Source organism: Natator depressus, chromosome 15 (genome assembly GCF_965152275.1).
Source record: "Natator depressus isolate rNatDep1 chromosome 15, rNatDep2.hap1, whole genome shotgun sequence".
Lineage (NCBI taxonomy): Eukaryota > Metazoa > Chordata > Testudines > Cheloniidae > Natator > Natator depressus.
In genome coordinates this window covers 29,117,753-29,136,564 of record NC_134248.1, presented here as the reverse complement: position 1 = coordinate 29,136,564, position 18,812 = coordinate 29,117,753, and the positions used below count along the sequence as shown (strand labels likewise).

The 18,812-nt window shown below is 47.1% G+C and overlaps 2 protein-coding genes across 9 annotated transcripts in view; one reads left to right on the top strand and one right to left on the bottom strand.

Moving 5' to 3' along the window:
- Positions 1–961, bottom strand: part of UBE3B (ubiquitin protein ligase E3B) — a 39,894-nt gene extending 38,933 nt beyond the window's left edge. For 2 of the 7 annotated variants that reach the window (XM_074972829.1, XM_074972838.1), the window contains exon 1: positions 909–961. The gene's annotated coding sequence lies outside the window, so the exon portion shown is untranslated. Of the gene's footprint in view, positions 1–887 lie in introns of all 7 variants that reach the window. The other 5 variants (XM_074972831.1, XM_074972839.1, XM_074972835.1 and 2 more) reach the window with 4 other exon arrangements.
- A 314-nt stretch (positions 962–1,275) lies between these two features.
- KCTD10 (potassium channel tetramerization domain containing 10) lies at positions 1,276–17,884 on the top strand. Of its 2 annotated transcripts, none has more exons than XM_074972665.1 (7): positions 1,276–1,354; positions 3,631–3,844; positions 9,696–9,865; positions 11,044–11,133; positions 11,965–12,017; positions 12,786–12,981; positions 13,622–17,884. In XM_074972665.1, exons 1-7 carry the CDS (start codon positions 1,352–1,354, stop codon positions 13,838–13,840), a joined length of 945 nt encoding a protein of 314 aa, XP_074828766.1. In that variant the 5' UTR covers positions 1,276–1,351; the 3' UTR covers positions 13,841–17,884. The 2 variants fall into 2 exon arrangements, with proteins under 2 accessions (XP_074828766.1, XP_074828767.1); XM_074972666.1 differs by having other exon boundaries at positions 11,047–11,133; positions 13,622–17,883.
- Positions 17,885–18,812: the final 928 nt, after the last annotated feature.

Genomic DNA, 18,812 nt, shown 5'->3' with positions numbered 1-18,812 from the left:
CCCCCCCCCCGCATCCCCCAGCACACCGCCTCCCCCCGCCTCCCGCCCCCCCGGATCCCCCAGCACACCGCCTCCCCCCCCCCCCGCATCCCCCAGCACACCGCCTCCCCCCCCCGGATCCCCCAGCACACCGCCTTCCCCCCCCCGCCCGGATCCCCCAGCACACCGCCTTCCCCCCCCCCCCCGCATCCCCCAGCACACCGCCTCCCCCCCCCCGGATCCCCCAGCACACCGCCTCCCTCCCCCCCCCGGATCCCCCAGCACACCGCCTCCCTCCCCCCCCCGGATCCCCCAGCACACCGCCTTCCCCCCCCCGCCCGGATCCCCCAGCACACCGCCTTTCCCCCCCCGCCCGGATCCCCCAGCACACCGCCTCCCCCCCCCGCCCGGATCCCCCAGCACACCGCCTTCCCCCCCCGGCCCGGATCCCCCAGCACACCGCCTTCCCCCCCCCGCCCGGATCCCCCAGCACACCGCCTTTCCCCCCCCGCCCGGATCCCCCAGCACACCGCCTCCCCCCCCCGCCCGGATCCCCCAGCACACCGCCTCCCCCCCCCCGCCCGGATCCCCCAGCACACCGCCTTCCCCCCCACACCGCCTTCCCCCCCCCGATCCCGCAGCACACCGCCTTCCCCCCCCGCCCGGATCCCCCAGCACACCGCCTTCCCCCCCCCCGGATCCCCCAGCACACCGCCTTCCCCCCCACACCGCCTTCCCCCCCCCCGATCCCGCAGCACACCGCCTTCCCCCCCCGCCCGGATCCCCCAGCACACCGCCTTCCCCCCCCCGGATCCCCCAGCACACCGCCTTCCCCCCCCCCCCCGGATCCCCCAGCACACCCGCCCCCCCAGCCGCTGCCCCGCACTGCCCGACACCCTGGCCCAGACCCCGCTGAGCAGCCGCCTCACATGCCCGCCCCTCAGCGCGGCCGGGGCCGCCTCCGCGAACGCCCGGGGGGGGGGGGCAGCACCTCCCCCTCGGAGCGCCAGGCCGGGGCCGCCGCCTGTGCGCCGCGCTTAGCGACCCGCCCGGGAACGCAGGCCCGGCTCAGCCAGGGGCCCCGCGAACCGCTCCCGGGGCGCGGGGGCCCCGCCAGCCCTGGCCCCCCGGGCTCGCCGCCTCCCGTGCCCCAGCGGGCGGGCCGAGGGGCGCGGGCGGGCCCGCGGGCCCCGCGCTTTGCGAGGGCCGGGGGGACATCGGACGGGTTTGGGCGGAGCGCTCTGCGGGGCGGAAGTGAGGTGACCCTGGGACCGAAAATAGGCCGTGAGCGAGGGGCGGAAGTTCGCCTGTCCTGCCCCGGCTGCTTCCGGTTTCTCCGCGGAGCTGCCTCGGGGACTCGCTCGGGCTTTTCATGGTGAGCGCCGGGGCCGGGGCCGGGGCCGGTCTCCGCGTAGGGGCCCGACACCGGTCAGCCCAGCCCATGGGGCGGGAGGGGCTCCCCGGCGGGCTGCGCCTTGCGCGGGGCTGAGGCTTGGCTGGGGGGAGGCCCGGGGGGCTGGGCTGGGGGTCCCGGGACCGTGGGGGGCTTGGCTTGGGCGGGGCTTGGCTGTGTGCGGGGGGCTGGGCTGGGGCCCCGGCTGAGGGGGGGCAAGGACTGGGCGAGGGCTGGTGCTGCTGGGTGGCCTAGGGCCAGTTGCTGTCTCAGTGCCCCGGCAGGGTGGGGTGCTGCTCCTGCCCCCCAGCAGGGCGGGGTGGGGGGGCTGTGCAGTGCAGTGCAGTCTAGGGGCTGGGTCTACTGTTACTATCACTCTAGCTGGGGGGTCCTGCTGGCCCTGCCTCGCTCTGTGCTCTACTAACTAGCAAGGAGACACCTTGCTATGAACAGTGGTCCCCTAGTGCCCTACCTTTCTGAGCTGCCTGATAGCCTCTGTCCAGGCTCTGCCTACCAAATGCAGCCAGCTCATGGACCTGCATTGCCAGCTGCATTAAAGGTCTCTGAACAGCAGCAGAACGTGAATGATTTAAGAGGTGGCTTCTAGCCGTGTGTGCGGAAGACTGTTTGCCCCAAAGACTGTAGGGCCTCGATCGGTCTGAGGTGGCTGTGCTTTAGTCATCCCATTCTGGTGCATTGTAGGAGCCTGAGGCTAATCATAAAGTGGTGATTTGGCAGAGGCCTGGTCATGAGCGAGTCAGAGAGCGACATATATATTAATTATGCGGCTAACTTATCATCTCCCTTTCAGTCTTTTGATGTACAAAAACGCAAATGTGTTCAGTTGCCTGGAGCAACTGTTGATTAGTGTGTGAGCCTTTCTGCTCTAGAGCTCACAGTCGGATATTCTTATTAGATGACCAGTGGGAAATGAATTGGTGGGGAAGCTTTTTATCTTAGTTCTCACATGTCCACATTTTAAAATTATCTCTCAATATTGCCTCTGCTCAGGAGGGTTCATGATACAGTATGGATGCCACAGGTTAGAAGGGAAGTAGTTCAGTGGAACAGTGTGTGGAAAATCTCAAGGCAACAATAATAGGAGATTATACACCATCCTAAATGCATTGAAAGCACTGTGAATGTATGGAGATGAGAAGTCTACATTCACAAATGTGCACGCACCCTCAATTTCAGGAGCACTAAATTCACTCACTAAATATCTTTTTTCTCACTGAAATCTGCTCTCTGAATCACAGCCAGTGAGATTTGTAAGAGTTTCATAGATCATCCAGTCTGACTCCCTATACAGGTGTGAATGTACTCAAATGCCAGATGATGGCTGAACTGAGCCACTTCCCAGAAGAATTTAAATCTTGTGAGTTTTGAGTTGGAGAGATGAATGCACTTTTTCATTCTTCTACTCAGTTTAGCCAGGTAGATAACTTATGGTTGTAAAATGCTGCCCAGAGTTCACAAAACTTTGCACTGGTTTAGTTTATTTACATTCTTTGGTTGGCTTGTCTAATCCTCAGGAGATTGTATGCAGGGTTTCTTTGTGACTTTAAGTAAAATATTTAAAGGTAGCAAAGGGGAGCTCAGACTGAAATAACACCCAATATGGAAAGTTAAACAGTGGAACCCATTTATAGTGAATTCAGATCAGCTGAAACAGTTTATAGTGAAATAGCATGAAAGTCCAGAATCTTCCATGCACAAGATTTTGTCTGCAGTGCTGTGAATAGAGAGTAGCTGTTTAGTGTGGAAAAAATGTTGGCTTTAAATGCCTCCATTGGGTACAAAGCAATTGTAAACTTGAAGTTAGTTCAGAAAGGGGAAGTAACCTGCTGCATTTAAAAAAAAAAAAAAAAAGTTAAGCATTGGACAGTCAAAGAGTGAATGCTAATAGGCAGTGCTCTGGATTTCAGTTTAGCTTAACTTTGCTCTGTTTGCCATAGCTGCAGGAAACTGGTCAGCATGGCTTTAAACTACTACACGGCAGGTCTCTAGTAAAAAGTCCTCTGCTCCTCTCATGTTGTGAGCTTGGGCAAAACATTTAACCTTGGTTCCTCCAGCTGCAAAATGGAGATAAGCTTTAGCTACCTGACAGGATATCGTGAGGTACTGTGAGTTTCCCAGCTGGGGATATAGAACAGCAGTGTATTAATATTACCTACATAAAATGTTACAAGGGAGCAGTAAATTGTGTGGTACACAGTGCAAAAGCAGGCCTAATTGGCAACCTCTCTGGTTTTCAGGAAGAGATGTCAGGAGAAAGCGTGGTGAGCTCAGCAGTGCCGGCAGCTGCGACTCGCACCACCTCCTTCAAAGGGACCAGCCCGAGCTCCAAGTATGTCAAGCTGAACATTGGTGGCGCTCTCTACTACACCACAATGCAGACCCTGACCAAGCAGGACACCATGCTTAAGGCCATGTTCAGTGGCCGCATGGAGGTTCTCACCGACAGCGAAGGTAAAGAGACACTGTTCACATCATTTAGAGACTCATGGCAGGGAAAAAATAACCCTTCAGTTAAGATTGATTAACACATTAGAAAACGGACAATTGTAGTGAAGAAGCTTATCCTAGCCCCAGGTTCTCTAAGGCATTTGTTGTTGTTTTGTTACTATGGCTAGCAAACTATACAGCTGAGAAAAGCCGTGAAACAGGAAAGATTTTAATCTTATTTATCTGAAGCCACAACCCTCCTCTTGTTTAGATTATGGTAAAGTCAAAGACCCTGATCAGACCCAGTTGAATAAACTTTTGCTTCCTTCTGAAACACTGAGATTAAAAGTACTCTGTTAGAGGGACTGGGTGAAGTGGTTAGCACAAGGGCTTAGGAGTCAGGACCTGCTTTTTGACCTGGAGGCTGAGAGGTTAATTGACTTCTTTGATTTCTCTGTCTGTAATATAGTGCTAAAACTTCCCTTGTGAGGGTTGTGAGCCTTAGTGTATTAAGCGCTTTGGGGATCCTTGGATGAAAGGGGCTGTAACTTCATTTTTCATGTGAGGTTACATATTGTTGAATTCTAGAAAACAAACCAGTTATGAAATGTAAAGAAGCCACCTGTACTGAGGTTACTGACACCTAATTATGAATTTCTTGCATCTGAATAATTGTGATGCTAGTAATTTACTAGGGCATATATGAGACAAGCAAAAAACTACAAATCATCTGTAAAAGCTGCTAGCAAATGGATCTCTTTAATCAAGTCCATCTGCAAAGGGATCATTCAGAATGTTCTGAATTAGGCTCTTTTTAAAAGGCAATGCTCAAAACTATCTTCCTTCCCTACCACAAGGACATGGACTGATTATCTTTTAAAAAGTCATGGGAGAAAACTTGATCCTTTTAGATGTACTAATTGTGTTAAGATGCAAAAGAAGTTTCATCATCTGAGGGCTGTTCAAAACGTTTAGCCCAGTTTAATATCAACATTCCCAGAGTGTGGGAGTCCCACTGACTTTAATTCCAGGCACAGCTTTCTATTTGTGTTTTGGCATTTTGCCCATTATCCGACAGCTCCCATGTTTGCAGATTTATACACACATTGTCTTTGACAATAGTTCATTAGTAGACTGATCTTAGAGATTGAAAACTCTTTTCTGTTGGTTAGCTTGTTAGTGTATTGACTGTTTGAACTTGTCTTGAGGATGGATTATGTCTTGCTCCTCAACTGGAGCAACTGAACTTAGTTTTCAGTGCCGTAGTGCGTCTAGTATGTGTTTAGCGCTGGGGAGAAATAAGCTACGGTTTAAATAAGGCCCTCCTGACAGTTTTCTTGTGAGAACAGGAAGTGGATTCACAGCCAACCTGTGAGAAATACGCCATTTAATATTAAAGTATTACCATTTTAGCTAGAGTCCATCTCTAAACAACTGGGGAAATATTTGAGTTTGTTTCAGTTTTTGTAGTGGCTTTTTCAAGTATCCAAGTACTATACAGAATTCTAAATTCTAAGAGATCAGTCTCCTCACCACAAAAATTCAGGGATCTCTGCAGTCGGACATTGCAGCTGCTTAACAGTGCACAACTACGCTACCTAACAGTTTAGGGTAAGAAGCAGAGAGGGTCCCTCTTGCATGGAAAACGCAGGGGAAATTATAAGTAGGTAAGCAAGAATATAATTATCCAAGTTGGCCATGATTACTTTTGAAAAATGTCTCATGGGATCATTACTAACCATAGGGCTGTTCTATTACATTTCATCTCCCACGCTGTACATCCAGCAGCACAGCCCATAATGCCAGTGGAACATTGGTTCAGTGCTAATCCAGAGGGAAGTGTGCCAGCTACTCAGTCATCATTTGCTTCCAGTTTAATGACAGCACTAGAATGCAACCTACTGAACGTAATTCATCACCCTAGTTCTTTTGCAGCAGTTTCAGAATTTCGGCAGCGGCACTGAATCAAAAGAATTCATATAGGGTTAGACAAACATTAATCTTCCCACTATCGCTATGAGTAGGGAGAGCCCCGTAACTTCTCTGTGTTTCCTCATCTGTAGCGTAGGTGAATTATTTATCCAAGGCCACACAGCAAGTGAGTTAGAACTGTGATTAAAACTGTGCCCTGGCACTGTCCACTCACTCCTCAACAAATGCTGCCTAATGCACGGTCTCAGAGCTTCACCCAGAGTGCTCTGGATGGATACAGTACAAGTGCTATTACAATGTGTCCTTCAAATATGAAATCCACTTTTCTATGTGTGGACAGATTCTCTCTTCTGCAGGGAGGGGAAAGTTGAAGGTACTACTGCTAAGGGTATAAGGCCATCTGGATCTGACTCTTTTAGAACACCATGTTTGCTTTGCTCTGACTTTCACAGTTTGTAGGAATGCCTCATTTGCCAGTTTGTGCTGGTGTTTCAGGGGGATTTTAACACTTCTTGCACATAGAAATGAGATACTCTTGCTGCAGTAGCTAATGTTTTATCTTCCACTGCCTGGTATTACTTGAAAGTGTTAATGGAAACCAGGACAATAGCATCATAGTGTTTAAAGGAAACTACCCTTATCTGAAAGCCTTCAAATACTGTGTTCTTCAGTCACACCCAAAATCTAGCACAAAATAGGAAGTGTTTTTCACCATAGTATGACTACTTCTCTCCCCCCCCCCCCAATTTACAATAGAAATGGCTACAGTTATCTATGCATGTAGATTCTTTTCAGTTTACAGATTTAATCTGCAAAATAAAGAAACCTGCATATTTCAAAATCTACATCTTACTGGAGTAGCAGGATAGAAGTAGGGGGCCTTTGTGGGAGACTGGTGTCTTTCCCCAGAGTTCTCTGTGCAACATGAATTCCTAGTCTCCCCAGCTGTTCTAAAATATGCATTTTTAGATTTTAAAGAGAGACCAGATTTAATTAGTCTGCTTTAAACAAGAGCCTCATGAAGACCCCCCAAGTACTCTAATGCCAAGGTATTTTATTATTTAAGACTTAGCAGCTCCTTCTAGCCTGCTTTAGTATCAGTGTTTGGGAGCCATCACTTCAACTCTTCGTGTAACAAAAGTTAAACTCCCATGTTTCCCATTGTGTCTATTTATGGCTCCTGGGGATATTTATTCCTGCCTGAGTAGTGGATCCCAAAACATTTTGTAAAACAATGATTATTAAAATACAGCTTTATAAGACTGCAAACTACAGATGAAACCTGCTTTCTTAACTCTGCAGCTGCCAGGTTGAGGGGCTCACTTTCCTGTTAAGTATCTCCTTTTTGCAGTACATTTCGGCTGACTAGTAAGAACAAAAGCACCTATGAAGGAATTGCTAAATGTGGTGTTGGATGGAATTACTAAATTCCACATTGATGGAATTGCTAAATGTGGTGGTTAGAACCCAGCACCATTTTGCACTTTAAAACATCTTTGCATCCTTGCTGCAGCTGTCTGGGACATTAGGAAGTTAGCATTTCTACAGGTTTATGGATAGGGAAACCAAAGCAGAAGTTAACTTTTCCAAGTCCAGAGAGGGAGTCACAGCTGCGTTGAGAACTGAGGAGTTATTGACTCCCAGTCCTGTGCCTAGAATGCATCTATTCTCCCTATACCATCCCCCCTATGCAACTCCAGTAAATTAAGTCACTGGCTCCATTTGGTCTGTGATAACTCTTGGGTTTTGGGAGGATGGTGTGTTCTGTGCCCTCTCCCCCTTACAGTGAAAGGGCATGGTCTTGGGAACTTCTGCAGTGGCCCCTATATATGTTGTATTATGCCCAGTAATTTGGGACAATCTGTAGTTTGATTCCTTTGTCAATTTGCAACAAGCATCTGTAAATCAGGTCTGTGTAATCACCCTAACTTCCTAGTACATTCCTCCACTCCCTCTGAAGCTGCAGTCCTAACCAAACAGCACCTCTATATAAAGCACAAGTGTAAGGGGAAAACACAGAAAAGTGTAGAGTAGAATGCTAGTGAACCTCACTTGCTAAGTAGGCCATCAGTAGGAAAGGCCTACATTCAACTTAGGGACTGGAGAATTAACCAAGTAATCAGAGTTTTAGTAATAATTACATTAATTCAAGCCATGTGGTGCATGCTTTACCTTACTTTTCCCTTATTTGTCTAAAATATGAGTCCTTCCCCACAAGCATTTCCTGAGTACATTCTTGAGTCGAAGCCCATAAAAATGGCCGCCTGTTTATGGAAACTTGAGCTGGATGTTGCATAATACCTTTCTGGGCCCTTTGGTCTGCTTCAGGAGATGGACTGCTGTTGCATGGAGATTAAGGGTGCCATGTATTCTATTATAAGCTCTGCTGAAGCTTTGTTTCCCTTTCTCTCTGGTATCTCTACCCAGTACTGGTGAGTAATGTGCCTTTTAGCAGGTGGTTTCATAAAGGAAATGCTACAGCATGTAGGACTATCTCACACGTCACTTGTACTGCTCACGTACTCACATTACATCTTCAAAGCACTTTAAAAACATTCATATCCTAATCAATTTGCTATTCCTGTTCAATGCCAGTTGGGAGTACGGAAGATGAAATGGGACTTGCAAGGATTCTGCTGACCTTCATAGTATCCATGTCTTACTCACCTCTTTGCTTCCTTTTCACCTTTCTTGCATAATTGCTGCTTGGGGACAGCAGGGTTGTTTTCCACACAAATGTGCCATTGTTTTTTAAAAAAATAAAACATCTGAATCAGCAGGCACTCCCAAGCCCCCCTTCCGTACCAGTGTGCAGGATGCGGAGTGGAAAGCATTTCATCAGGGCCCTGCAGGGGATGGGAGAAAATAAGTGTTTTTTAAAACAACAATAATCTTTCCTGCATGCTGGGGGGAGTGGTCTGTCACAGAACAAACACTAAATACCAGCTTGATGGGAACTTTACTTAGGTTAACCATTCTCTTGTTTGTGCACAGTAAGGGCTCTAAGGCAGGTGAGAGCCAGCTGTAGCAGGTAGGACTCCTGGGCTCTGTCCCTGGCTCTGCCCTTGACTGGTGGTAGGTCCCTCAGGGTTCGTCTACACTGCAGTAAAACGCCCAGGGCTGGCCTGGATCAGCTGACTTAGGCTGGGACTATAACACTGCTTGTGTAGATGTTTGAGCTAAGGTACCCTCCCTGCAGGATCTCGGAGCCTGGGCCCCACCTGAAACCCAAACTTCTCCACTGCAATGTTATAGCCTCACAATCTGAGCCCCACCAGCCCAAGTCCGCCGACCTGGGCCAGCCGCTGGTGGCTTAGTGCAGTGTAGACATACCGTTAGACTCCAGTTAGGTACCTGGGAATCCTCTGTTCTGCTCTATTTAGCTGTCTCTTAGCTGCAGTTATAGAAAATCTGTCCCAGTGGTTGTGTGTGTGTGTTTGGGGGGCAGTGGGGGCAGTCAAGGGTTAACGTATGCTAGCAGGTCCAAAAACAGCAGACAGGATTCCAGGAAAAGCCATGGGGCAGGGGGAGAGACCAGAAAAACTGAGTTTAATTTGATGGTGGGAATTGTTTGTTTTGCTATCACTTCAGCTAACTGATGGTCAGTGGCTTGGGAGTTGAAAGATATGAGCTGCCTCCCACCGTGCGCCCTTGAAGGATTGTGGGGGGGAAGATACCCACAGAGAATTCCCTGCAGAAGTACAGCCTGCTGCTGTTCCAGCTGCCAACTCAAGCAGCAAGCTGGAGGATTTTGGAGCCTTTCAGCAGGATGTGCTGTGCACCAACGTGAGGCAATGTTCTGGGGAGAGGCTCCTCTGTGCAGAGCTGCAGTGTGTTACACCATGTTCTGGCCAGCTGGAGTTGGGAAGAGCGAGGGTGTGGACTCTTTGCCTAAGTCTTTCCCTTCCCACTGTTCAGCTGTATCCTGCTTTCTCCCTCCCAGGCTGGATTTTGATCGACCGCTGTGGTAAACACTTCGGGACAATATTAAATTACCTGCGTGATGGGGCTGTGCCTCTTCCCGAGAGCCGGAGAGAGATTGAAGAGCTGCTGGCCGAGGCAAAGTATTACCTGGTTCAGGGTCTTGTGGATGAGTGCCAGGCAGCTCTACAGGTAGGTGTGCAGTCTTTAGCATGGAGCTAGTGAGAAGCCTGGTCACCAGCCAGTACAAGTGGCTTGAGCTTGTTCTATCAGCCAGCCTTTCCTTATGCCCTCAGACTATTTCCTCTGATTAATCCCACTTCCTCCCCTGTCCTCAGGAAACAGTGAGAAATCAGTCCCTGTCCCTTTGCTTGCATGTGGATAGTTAAGACTGTAAAGGTCAAGTATTTTTCTGGACAAGTAGTTCTTTTCTCAGTGTGTAATTAACTTAAAACATGGCACCATGGGATTCTAGCTGTATGTACGTGTCGGAGATCAGATCTGCTTAGCTTACAAATAAAGATTGTTAAAACTGCAGGCACCACAAACACCCTTGGGATCCCAGTGTCAAGTTGGGCTCTTTCCTGTTTGCACATCACCAGTATAAGATTCTACAGGCCTGCTCTTTGACCCTAACACCCTTGTGGAGTGCTGATAGTAGAGAGGTGTAGTCAAAGGCATACCGTGTTTTTCTCCCTCAGGAGCAGCAGCTGGGGGGGACCCCAGCAGCCAATGCATGGTTGCTTATCTTCTGCACTCATCTCTTCCTGTCCAAAGCCTTCAGCAGGGGTGGAGTAGGCCTGTCAGAGCAGTGGGTCTTGGAGTGAACAACCTCTTGAGATGCATGGGACAGTTAACTCCTCTGAGCTGTTTGTTTCAGGCTCTCTGCAGACTCGAGCAGGCATCATATCAGTTATGCTCAGATCACATTTTTCCATAAATGAGTTAGGAACCTTTTAAAATGAAAAAGTTGGGCATCTAGAGTCACATGACCCCAGAAGGCACGGCTTAGGTACAGGCCTATGGTGCATTAATGCAGTCCTGGGGATGGAGCCTAGGCTCCCCAAAGCACCCCAGCAGCTGTTCTTGTACCTCTTCCCCTCACTGGGCGGTAAGATGGGGAAGCATGTAATGCCCCTGTACCCCAGCATGCCTATACAAAGGAACATAGCTGTCTCATGGGGTCAGCTCACTGCTCTATCGAGTCCTCTTGGTTCAGACAATGGTGAGCCACCACTCCCGTCTGCATCACTGTAGCTAACCCCAGGCTTAAATAGGAGAGAAGGCTTGATGGCCTCCTGCATTTTGTTCAAAGGCCCGAATGTGGATTTCCATTCACCTGCTGCATTTGACGAACTGTCTTGTTTCAGCAGAACAAAGATGCATACGAGCCATTCTGCAAAGTACCAGTCATCACTTCTTCTAAGGAAGAGCAAAAACTTATAGCAACATCCAATAAGGTAAGAGGGAGCAGGCTGTGCTTGATCCCTGGGGGAAGTTTGCACATACCCCCTCATTACAGCAAGGCAGCAGCTCACCAGCCAGAGTGACAGCTGACTCTTTGGAATGTGGCACACTAGTTTTCCCGAAGCGTGCATGCTCAGAAACCCATCTGTTAATTTGAGTCTGAAAATTATACTTGATCTCTCTGCAACCTCATTATTCTATCTGAATTAGAAGTTAAACAGCTTTTCACCCAGGTCTTTAAATGGGTCTACATTTGAAAAACAATGCATCTTACAGTGGGGGCCTTCTCTGCCTTACATATTCAAATAGTCAGTAGGGACGACAGGTTGACTTAGGGCATCAATAGGGGGCTATAGAACCTTTCACCTGTCTTTCCAGCCCAATAGTGACTGATATTTGACTGACCTGAAACGTTAGTGGCTCCAGTTCCTAGTAGACAGGTATGCACTCTCATGCCTGCTATCCCTCCCCCCAAAAATGCCACCACCGCAGGCATTAATTGGGGATCTCAGCAGAGGCATAAAGGACTGGAATGGCCATGGAGAGTCAACTATGATCTGGTCACCACAGCCCAGGGAAGTCAGGGTTAAGGCACACTGTGGGGAAAGCTTGTGCTGTACCTGTCCCGGGGCCAAAGACCTGCCTACAGGGCTGACATGCTAGCACTAGGCAGCAGCCTCAGCATCACTTCCACAAACAGTGGGTGTACGCACAGTACTATCACTTCATATTTCCCCTTCTCTGCGTGCCTGGAACTAAGGTTGCAGCTGTACTATAGCCAGTAAATTGTGCTCTAATTGTGCTTCCTGTATGTTTTTTTCCAGCCAGCAGTAAAGTTGCTGTATAACAGAAGTAATAACAAATATTCCTACACCAGGTAAAACAACTTCCACTATCAGTTATTAAATGTAGTTTCAACTGGAAATTAATGGTCTGAAACCAGATTCAAGGAGAATGGGCTTTTCCCTTTACTGAGTGTTTGTGGTTGACATACGCAGTAAGCCCTTTTCCTGCTTTGTGGAGTCACTGCTAATGGGGGTTAGAAATGGAAACTTCTCCACTGGAAAGTTAAGTGCACACTTGCAGCAATAAAGAGCTTCCTCTTTAATGCCCGGATATGACCTGCAGGGGCTCCATGACAAGATGATACCCTGTCTTCTGCGTGGACTGCAGAGTTTTTACCTGCAGAGTCGGCAGTTGGCCAGGAGTCAGAGGGCTGTGCCTATGCAGCTCTCAGTTGGGTAGGCATGGTGGCTGGGCTCTTGTCCTCATATGTGACGATGTCTAACTCATGACAGCACTGGCCCAATCCAGCTAATGCTAAACTTTAGTAGATGGAATAGGTTAGTTGAGGGATGAATCCTGATGTGGTTACTCCCAGCACTGATGCTGTATTACACTCTGCACCTTCTCCACTGAAGGCCAGTCACCCTTCAGCTGCAGGCTCGCTCTCCTAATGCAGTGAGTGATTCTTAGTGGGATGAAGCAGCCCTAGCGCTTGAGTCTAAACACAACCTTGATGGCTAGTAAAGTAAATAAAGGGAGGCAGGACATCTAGACCTCCAGCTGCCTGAATCTCCTTAGTTGTTGACCTTTCCTCTGCATGGCATTAACTCTGTTTGACTGATGCCTTGTTCTCTTGCAGTAATTCTGATGACAACATGCTGAAGAACATCGAGCTGTTTGATAAGCTGTCACTGCGGTTTAACGGGAGAGTCCTCTTTATTAAGGATGTGATAGGAGATGAGATTTGCTGCTGGTCTTTCTATGGACAGGGGCGTAAGATTGCTGAGGTCTGCTGCACCTCCATTGTCTACGCTACTGAGAAGAAACAGACAAAGGTAGGGATAAAACTCATTCATGCTGCATAGTAGCTGCCGTAAGAGTAATGTCCTGACTTCTGTTTTGAAGCCTTCCTTTAAATTGCCCTCCCCTCCCGAGAGCATCCACTCTACCTTCTACAGAGGAGCGGGCCGAGAACAGACAAACACATTGTAAGTTCTGTGGGGCAGGGACAATCTTGTGCTTGTGCATTGCCTAGCACAATAGGGTATTAACTTCCAGATGCTATCACAATACAAATAAATGCAAGTTCTGGTCTTTAAACCCACTCATGCACTCACCCAGGTTCACTTATTTAACTGTATAAAGAAAACCAGTAGTATTCTGTTCACGTACAATCTTACCTTGCCCAGAAAGAATCTCTTTGCATCTGCCTTTTTGGGGTAATGGCTCAGGTCTGGATGTTGGACATCAGAGGCTGAAAGCCAGCAGGTGGAGCACAGAAACATAGATCTTCAAGGATTCCTCTTAATACCTTGTAACTTTTTTGCAAGTTTTCACACTTCCTGCAGAGTACCACCACCCAAGAATAATGGAGAGGATTTCTTAAATACCAAAGGGTACATAAAAACTGGAGGGGGGCCTGGAATGAGTAAGATTGATTTTGCTTCTCCTAACCTAGCTGTTTTGGGTACCCAGGTGGAGTTCCCAGAAGCCCGAATTTATGAAGAGACACTGAACATTTTGCTTTACGAGGCTCAGGATGGACGAGGACCTGACAATGCGCTTCTGGAGGCTACGGGAGGGGCAGCGGGCCGCTCTCATCACCTGGATGAGGACGAGGAGCGGGAGCGCATTGAACGTGTGCGAAGGATTCATATTAAGCGTCCAGATGACAGGGCGCATCTTCATCAGTGAGGAGTGAGAGCTGCAGACTGCACAGCCCTCTTGGGCCCCCTGTGGCCTGGCCTTCTCCATTCTTTACAACTGATGACCAGGCAACTTATTTATGTTCAGTGAAGTCTATAAAATTACATTTTGTACCAGGCTAGATTATTTGGGGGTATTTAACAGGAAGCAGTGCTGTTAGAGGAATAAAGAAGGTATCAAGGGTCAGATCAATGCATTTGGGGTAATGTCTTTGAATTTTCAGCACTCTTCCTGCAGTTTTGTGGTTAGAGGAGGAGGAGTGTTCTCGTCCTTCTGCCTTTTAGTATTTATTCTGCACTTTCGCTAGAATTTTCAAAGAGCTGTCTACCTTCCCTACAGTCCCACATTTACTCCATCCCACCTGAACCTACTGTACATGAGAAATGCTATTCTGTGCCACAGTGATGCTAAAGAAACTAACCCCATGTGCTTCAGCACTTTCTCCCCTTGCCTCCCCTCTGGAACTTTAAAGGGGAAGATAGAAATGCTTCAGCCTAGCTTTCAGAAGACAAGGTTCTATGGATGCTGGCTTCCCTCCAGAATAGAGTTGCTTTGCATGGTTTGAAATAGACTGCAGTGGTACTCGCAAAAAGAAAAGGAGTACTTGTGGCACCTGAGAGCCTAACTACTACTGTTTCGGAGCCAGACCTGCTCTGGTGCTAGGTCTTGCTGGTTGGCAGCGACTCTAGTTTTGTTATTTAGTGCTGGCAGCTACTCAGGCTCAAGTTCAAAATTCAGAAAGTATGTTAAAGTGAGCTGGTTATGCCATCCCCCCCCCCGGAGCTTAGTGGTAATGGTTCAGTGAAACTAGTATGCTAGGGAATAGTGGAGAACCCTCAGCTGCTTTATGGCGGGGTTCAAGGGTGGGAGATATTTACACTTTGACGGTTAGGAAAAAGCTATACTTTAACATTTTGCCTAAGGTGTTTGGGATATCTACTGTAGTCAGTCACTGTTTAGCATTTCTGCTTAAACCCAGAATATAATTTGAAGGTTCCTGCTAGATTGTTTTTTTCCCCCACTTTCTCCTGAAACAGGAATGGTTTTTCTTTACAGCTGCCCTAGATAACTCCAGCATGGGCTGCTACTAACACCATGTAATCCCAGTCTAAATATGGAGCTAATTAGACATTTGCTCATAGCTTGAGTTCTATAAGTGATACCAGGAGCTTTACCTCTAGTGCTGCTACACTGGTGAGAAATGGGTGGACATCCCTTTAAGTGTCAGTATCTCCAGCTATTCTTCACTGTCTCTTTCACAGCATATTCTAGGCCACCTGGAAGAAAATGGCTATAATAATCTACAGAATACTATATAGACCTTTTCACTCTCTAAGATTGCTCTTCTATTGCAAATAACGTGTTTTATCTACCTCCTAGTCTCTTGTTGCGTAGTAGAGTGTTAAGTAGAAGTCATGGTGGAGGTTCATATTATTCAGAGGGAGTGGATATTAAAAATAGCCAGAATTAGTTAATTCTAACAAGCTTTGGATGGAATATAAAACCTCATGCTTCAGGGATTTGAATGAGACCTTCACATGGGGCAGATTGTCCCTCCTCTGTTGTAGAGTTTCTTGCAGCTCGTATTGGCCTCTTTTGGAGTTTGGGTGATGGACTAGCTGGACCACCTGTCTTGTGCAGTAATGGGGCTAGCAGGAAATCTGACAAAAGTAATGGTTATACTGTAAAATTAGTATAGAAGGTCTACTCTAGCCCCAGATGTCACTTAGCATTTGTCAGAGGAATTAGTTTTAAATATTAAAGGCATTACTATCTTGGTTAGCATTGCTATATGTTGCTCTAAAGTAATGTAGGAATGGTATAAGCCATATGAATACCTGCTTGTAGGGATTACTGTACAATCTCCATATTTTGACAACTTTATTCAATGGTACATCACTCTTGTGTAGCTTAAATACTTCAAGCCTAAGAAAGTGAGTGTGGAGACTGCTTTTCAGAGGCAATATCAGCCAAAGATGATTTTCAGGGTACAGCTCTGTTTATAGTGCCTGTCTTCTAGATCCTCAAAACTTTACTACTAGAAAGTTAATGTTTATGTAAAGAGGTCACTGTGGTAAAGCTAGTTTCAAACCAAACAGTCAGTTTAGCAGCTTGAATTATCACTGTGTGTAACTGACAGATGTGGGCTTAAAGTGCAATCATATCAGTGTTTTGTACATAGATACTGTAAACTCCCCACTTGCCTAATATTAGAGAAGCCCTTCTAGAGTCCAGTGTTTAAGCTAGGCTATTCATTTTAATCTCAAGTCTGTACTGACACAGAAAATGGTGTCTGTCACAGCTACATGTGATTTTTGATTTCTAAAAAACTTGTCACAGTGGAAAAGTTGTTTTGTTCCCCCCAGACTTCAGTTTTCAGTGGGCCAGGGGGGATTGGTTATCTATTGCATAGGTTGTTTTGGGGGGGGGAAGGAAAGCCTCCACTCTAGTGAACTGCATACTTCTATATTTCCAATACTCTGTACTTGAGATTTTACATATTTAAGAATTTAAGCAATGCCTCGTTTACTAAAACGCAGCCTACCAGTGTAACAGGGCTGACTAGTCAGTTGTGTAGAGGAGTGAGTGACATGAAATCTACATTTTCTGTCAAGTGGTCCAATCTCTCCCTTTATCTTTGCTATTGCACCAGGCCAGCTATGTTTCCATGGTACAGGTAGCTTCCTTCTCATTCAGGAATGTGTAGTGCTAACAACATTTCCATTTCTATTGTGATAAGCCCAGAGAAGAAGGAAATACACAAGACTATGTATGTTACACCTTTAGCTTAGTATAAATACAGTGGCTTAGATTGCTAGCCCTTGGTGGTACAATTTAACAAAAAAAAAGCTTTCCAGAAACACCTTCTTTCCCCAACCCTTTTTAATCTGTCTAGTAGGTGGCACTTTTGCCTCCTAAAGAGTTGTTATATTAACACAGCTTAAGAGGTTTTTGAGGGGTTTTTTAAAAGCCCTGTTAGAAGGAAGGATTGAGTTACTGTGACAGCAGTTCAGTACATTCTTAGTTTAGCCCTCTAATTGCCTTAGTTATGCAATACAAGCGTACCATTGTCTTGTGTCTGACAGAAGATAATGTGCAGTGAGAGATCTGATCTGACTAGTTATGGATGGGACCACAACTCATTGCCTGTATGAAGGCCATGACCTCAGAGGGGCTCCCTCATGGAGCAACATGCAACAAAGCATCCTCTATAGTACAAAGCTTAAACAGGGTAGAAGTTTCAACAAAGCCTTAATTATGCTGCAGAATATTAAAACCACCTGCCAGGGCCTGAAGACCAGTAGAAAGGTGGCCTTTAGACTGTACTGGAAGCCTTGAATAGAACCCCCTAGCTGTTAGCACACAGCTTTCATCTTCTACATACTTTATGGACACTGACAAGTCAGCCTTAGTGCAAGCTTCACTGTACTTTAAAATAGATGTCCCTGACAAAACAGCTGGCTTGGGATAGTTTCACTAACTTACAGGCTTTCAATACCATCCTAAGTTGTACACTTTTCAAGAGTGAGCTGTTCTTTGAGCAGCCTCCTCAAGGCCAAGGACTCAGAGAAAGCCTTTGCCTCTACAACTTTCATGAGATGGAGAGATGCAGTTTTTATGTAACTAAAGTCACCCCTATTTGGTAACAAGCAATATCTTATCAACCAGCAGCTGAAAGAGAGCAAGTCAAAGTGCATAACTGTTTCAGGCTTATGCCCACGTGTCATTGTTTTCAGCATGCAATACAAGCAGGAATACTGACAGTACAGAGTGCAGCTGATCAAGTTATTCATGGAAATCCTTGTCCTTTAAAGGTAAAGCAGTGAAGGTCAGAGCTGCACCTTGTTTTTAATCTTAAGGCTGGTTCAGTGTTCTCCATTCCCTGGGTTACACTGAACCCATGGCCCTAGTAAACTTGTCTGCTTTGTACAATCACTGACTTTGTATAGCTATGCACAAAAAGCTTAAGCTGGAATTCTTATGTATGGTTGTGTATGCAGTATGTACTATACTTCGTTTGATTATATGCAAAATAAATTAGAAACATTTCATATTTACATCCCTATTGATCATTGTTGCTCTTTAAAATTGTCCCTCATCTTATCTGGCTGGCTCCCATAACAAGTGCCTTTTTAGGGGAAGCTAAGTCACGTTCTAGTCTCCCCATAGGTTGATTGTTTTACCTTCCAATGCTGATTGTAGTTGAATAGCTGGTTAAGCCAGACTCTTCCCCCTTCATCAGAGTACAGCAGCAGGGTGGAGAGGCAGCAAGGCAAGGATATGCAGTCTGGCATTCTCTGCTTTGATGGAACAAGAGGAGGAGTACTTTGCAGCACATGGAACACTGAGGTAGCAAGAACCATCTTTAATACATCTGCAGAGCCTGGGGAAGAGGGAAAGGAGGAGAAATACTCCCTCCCCTCCCCATAGCTGCCACCACCCACATACCTGAGCTAGAACAGTGGCTGACTGTGCAGGGCCAGCAGCACTGCTGCCAGCAGCTGTATTCGTTCCCTCTCAAACAAACAGTCTTCAACTTGTTTTCATTTGTGGACCCCTAAACATTTTTCAGAGTGAGGTACAGGCCTCTTTGGAAATCTTAGTCTGCTGACCGCCCCAGGGGTCTGTGGACAACAGGCTGAAAACCACTGCTCTACTGGATTCACTTTCCAAACACCTAGAGAAGGTAGTTTTGTCTCAGCAAGAGGAGACAGTGGAAGATTCTGCAAATCAAGTGATTGTGCTTTGTTTGGAAACAGATTGGAATTGGAAATGGAAAAGGGTTCAGAAAAGGGCAACAAAACTGATTGGGGGTATGGAATGGCTTCTGTGTGAAGAGATTAATAACAATGGGGATGTTTCAGCTTGGAAAAGAGATGACTAAGGGGGGATATGATAGAGGTCTATAAAATCATGACTTGCAGAAAAAGTAAATGAAGTGTTTACTCTCTCAACTTTA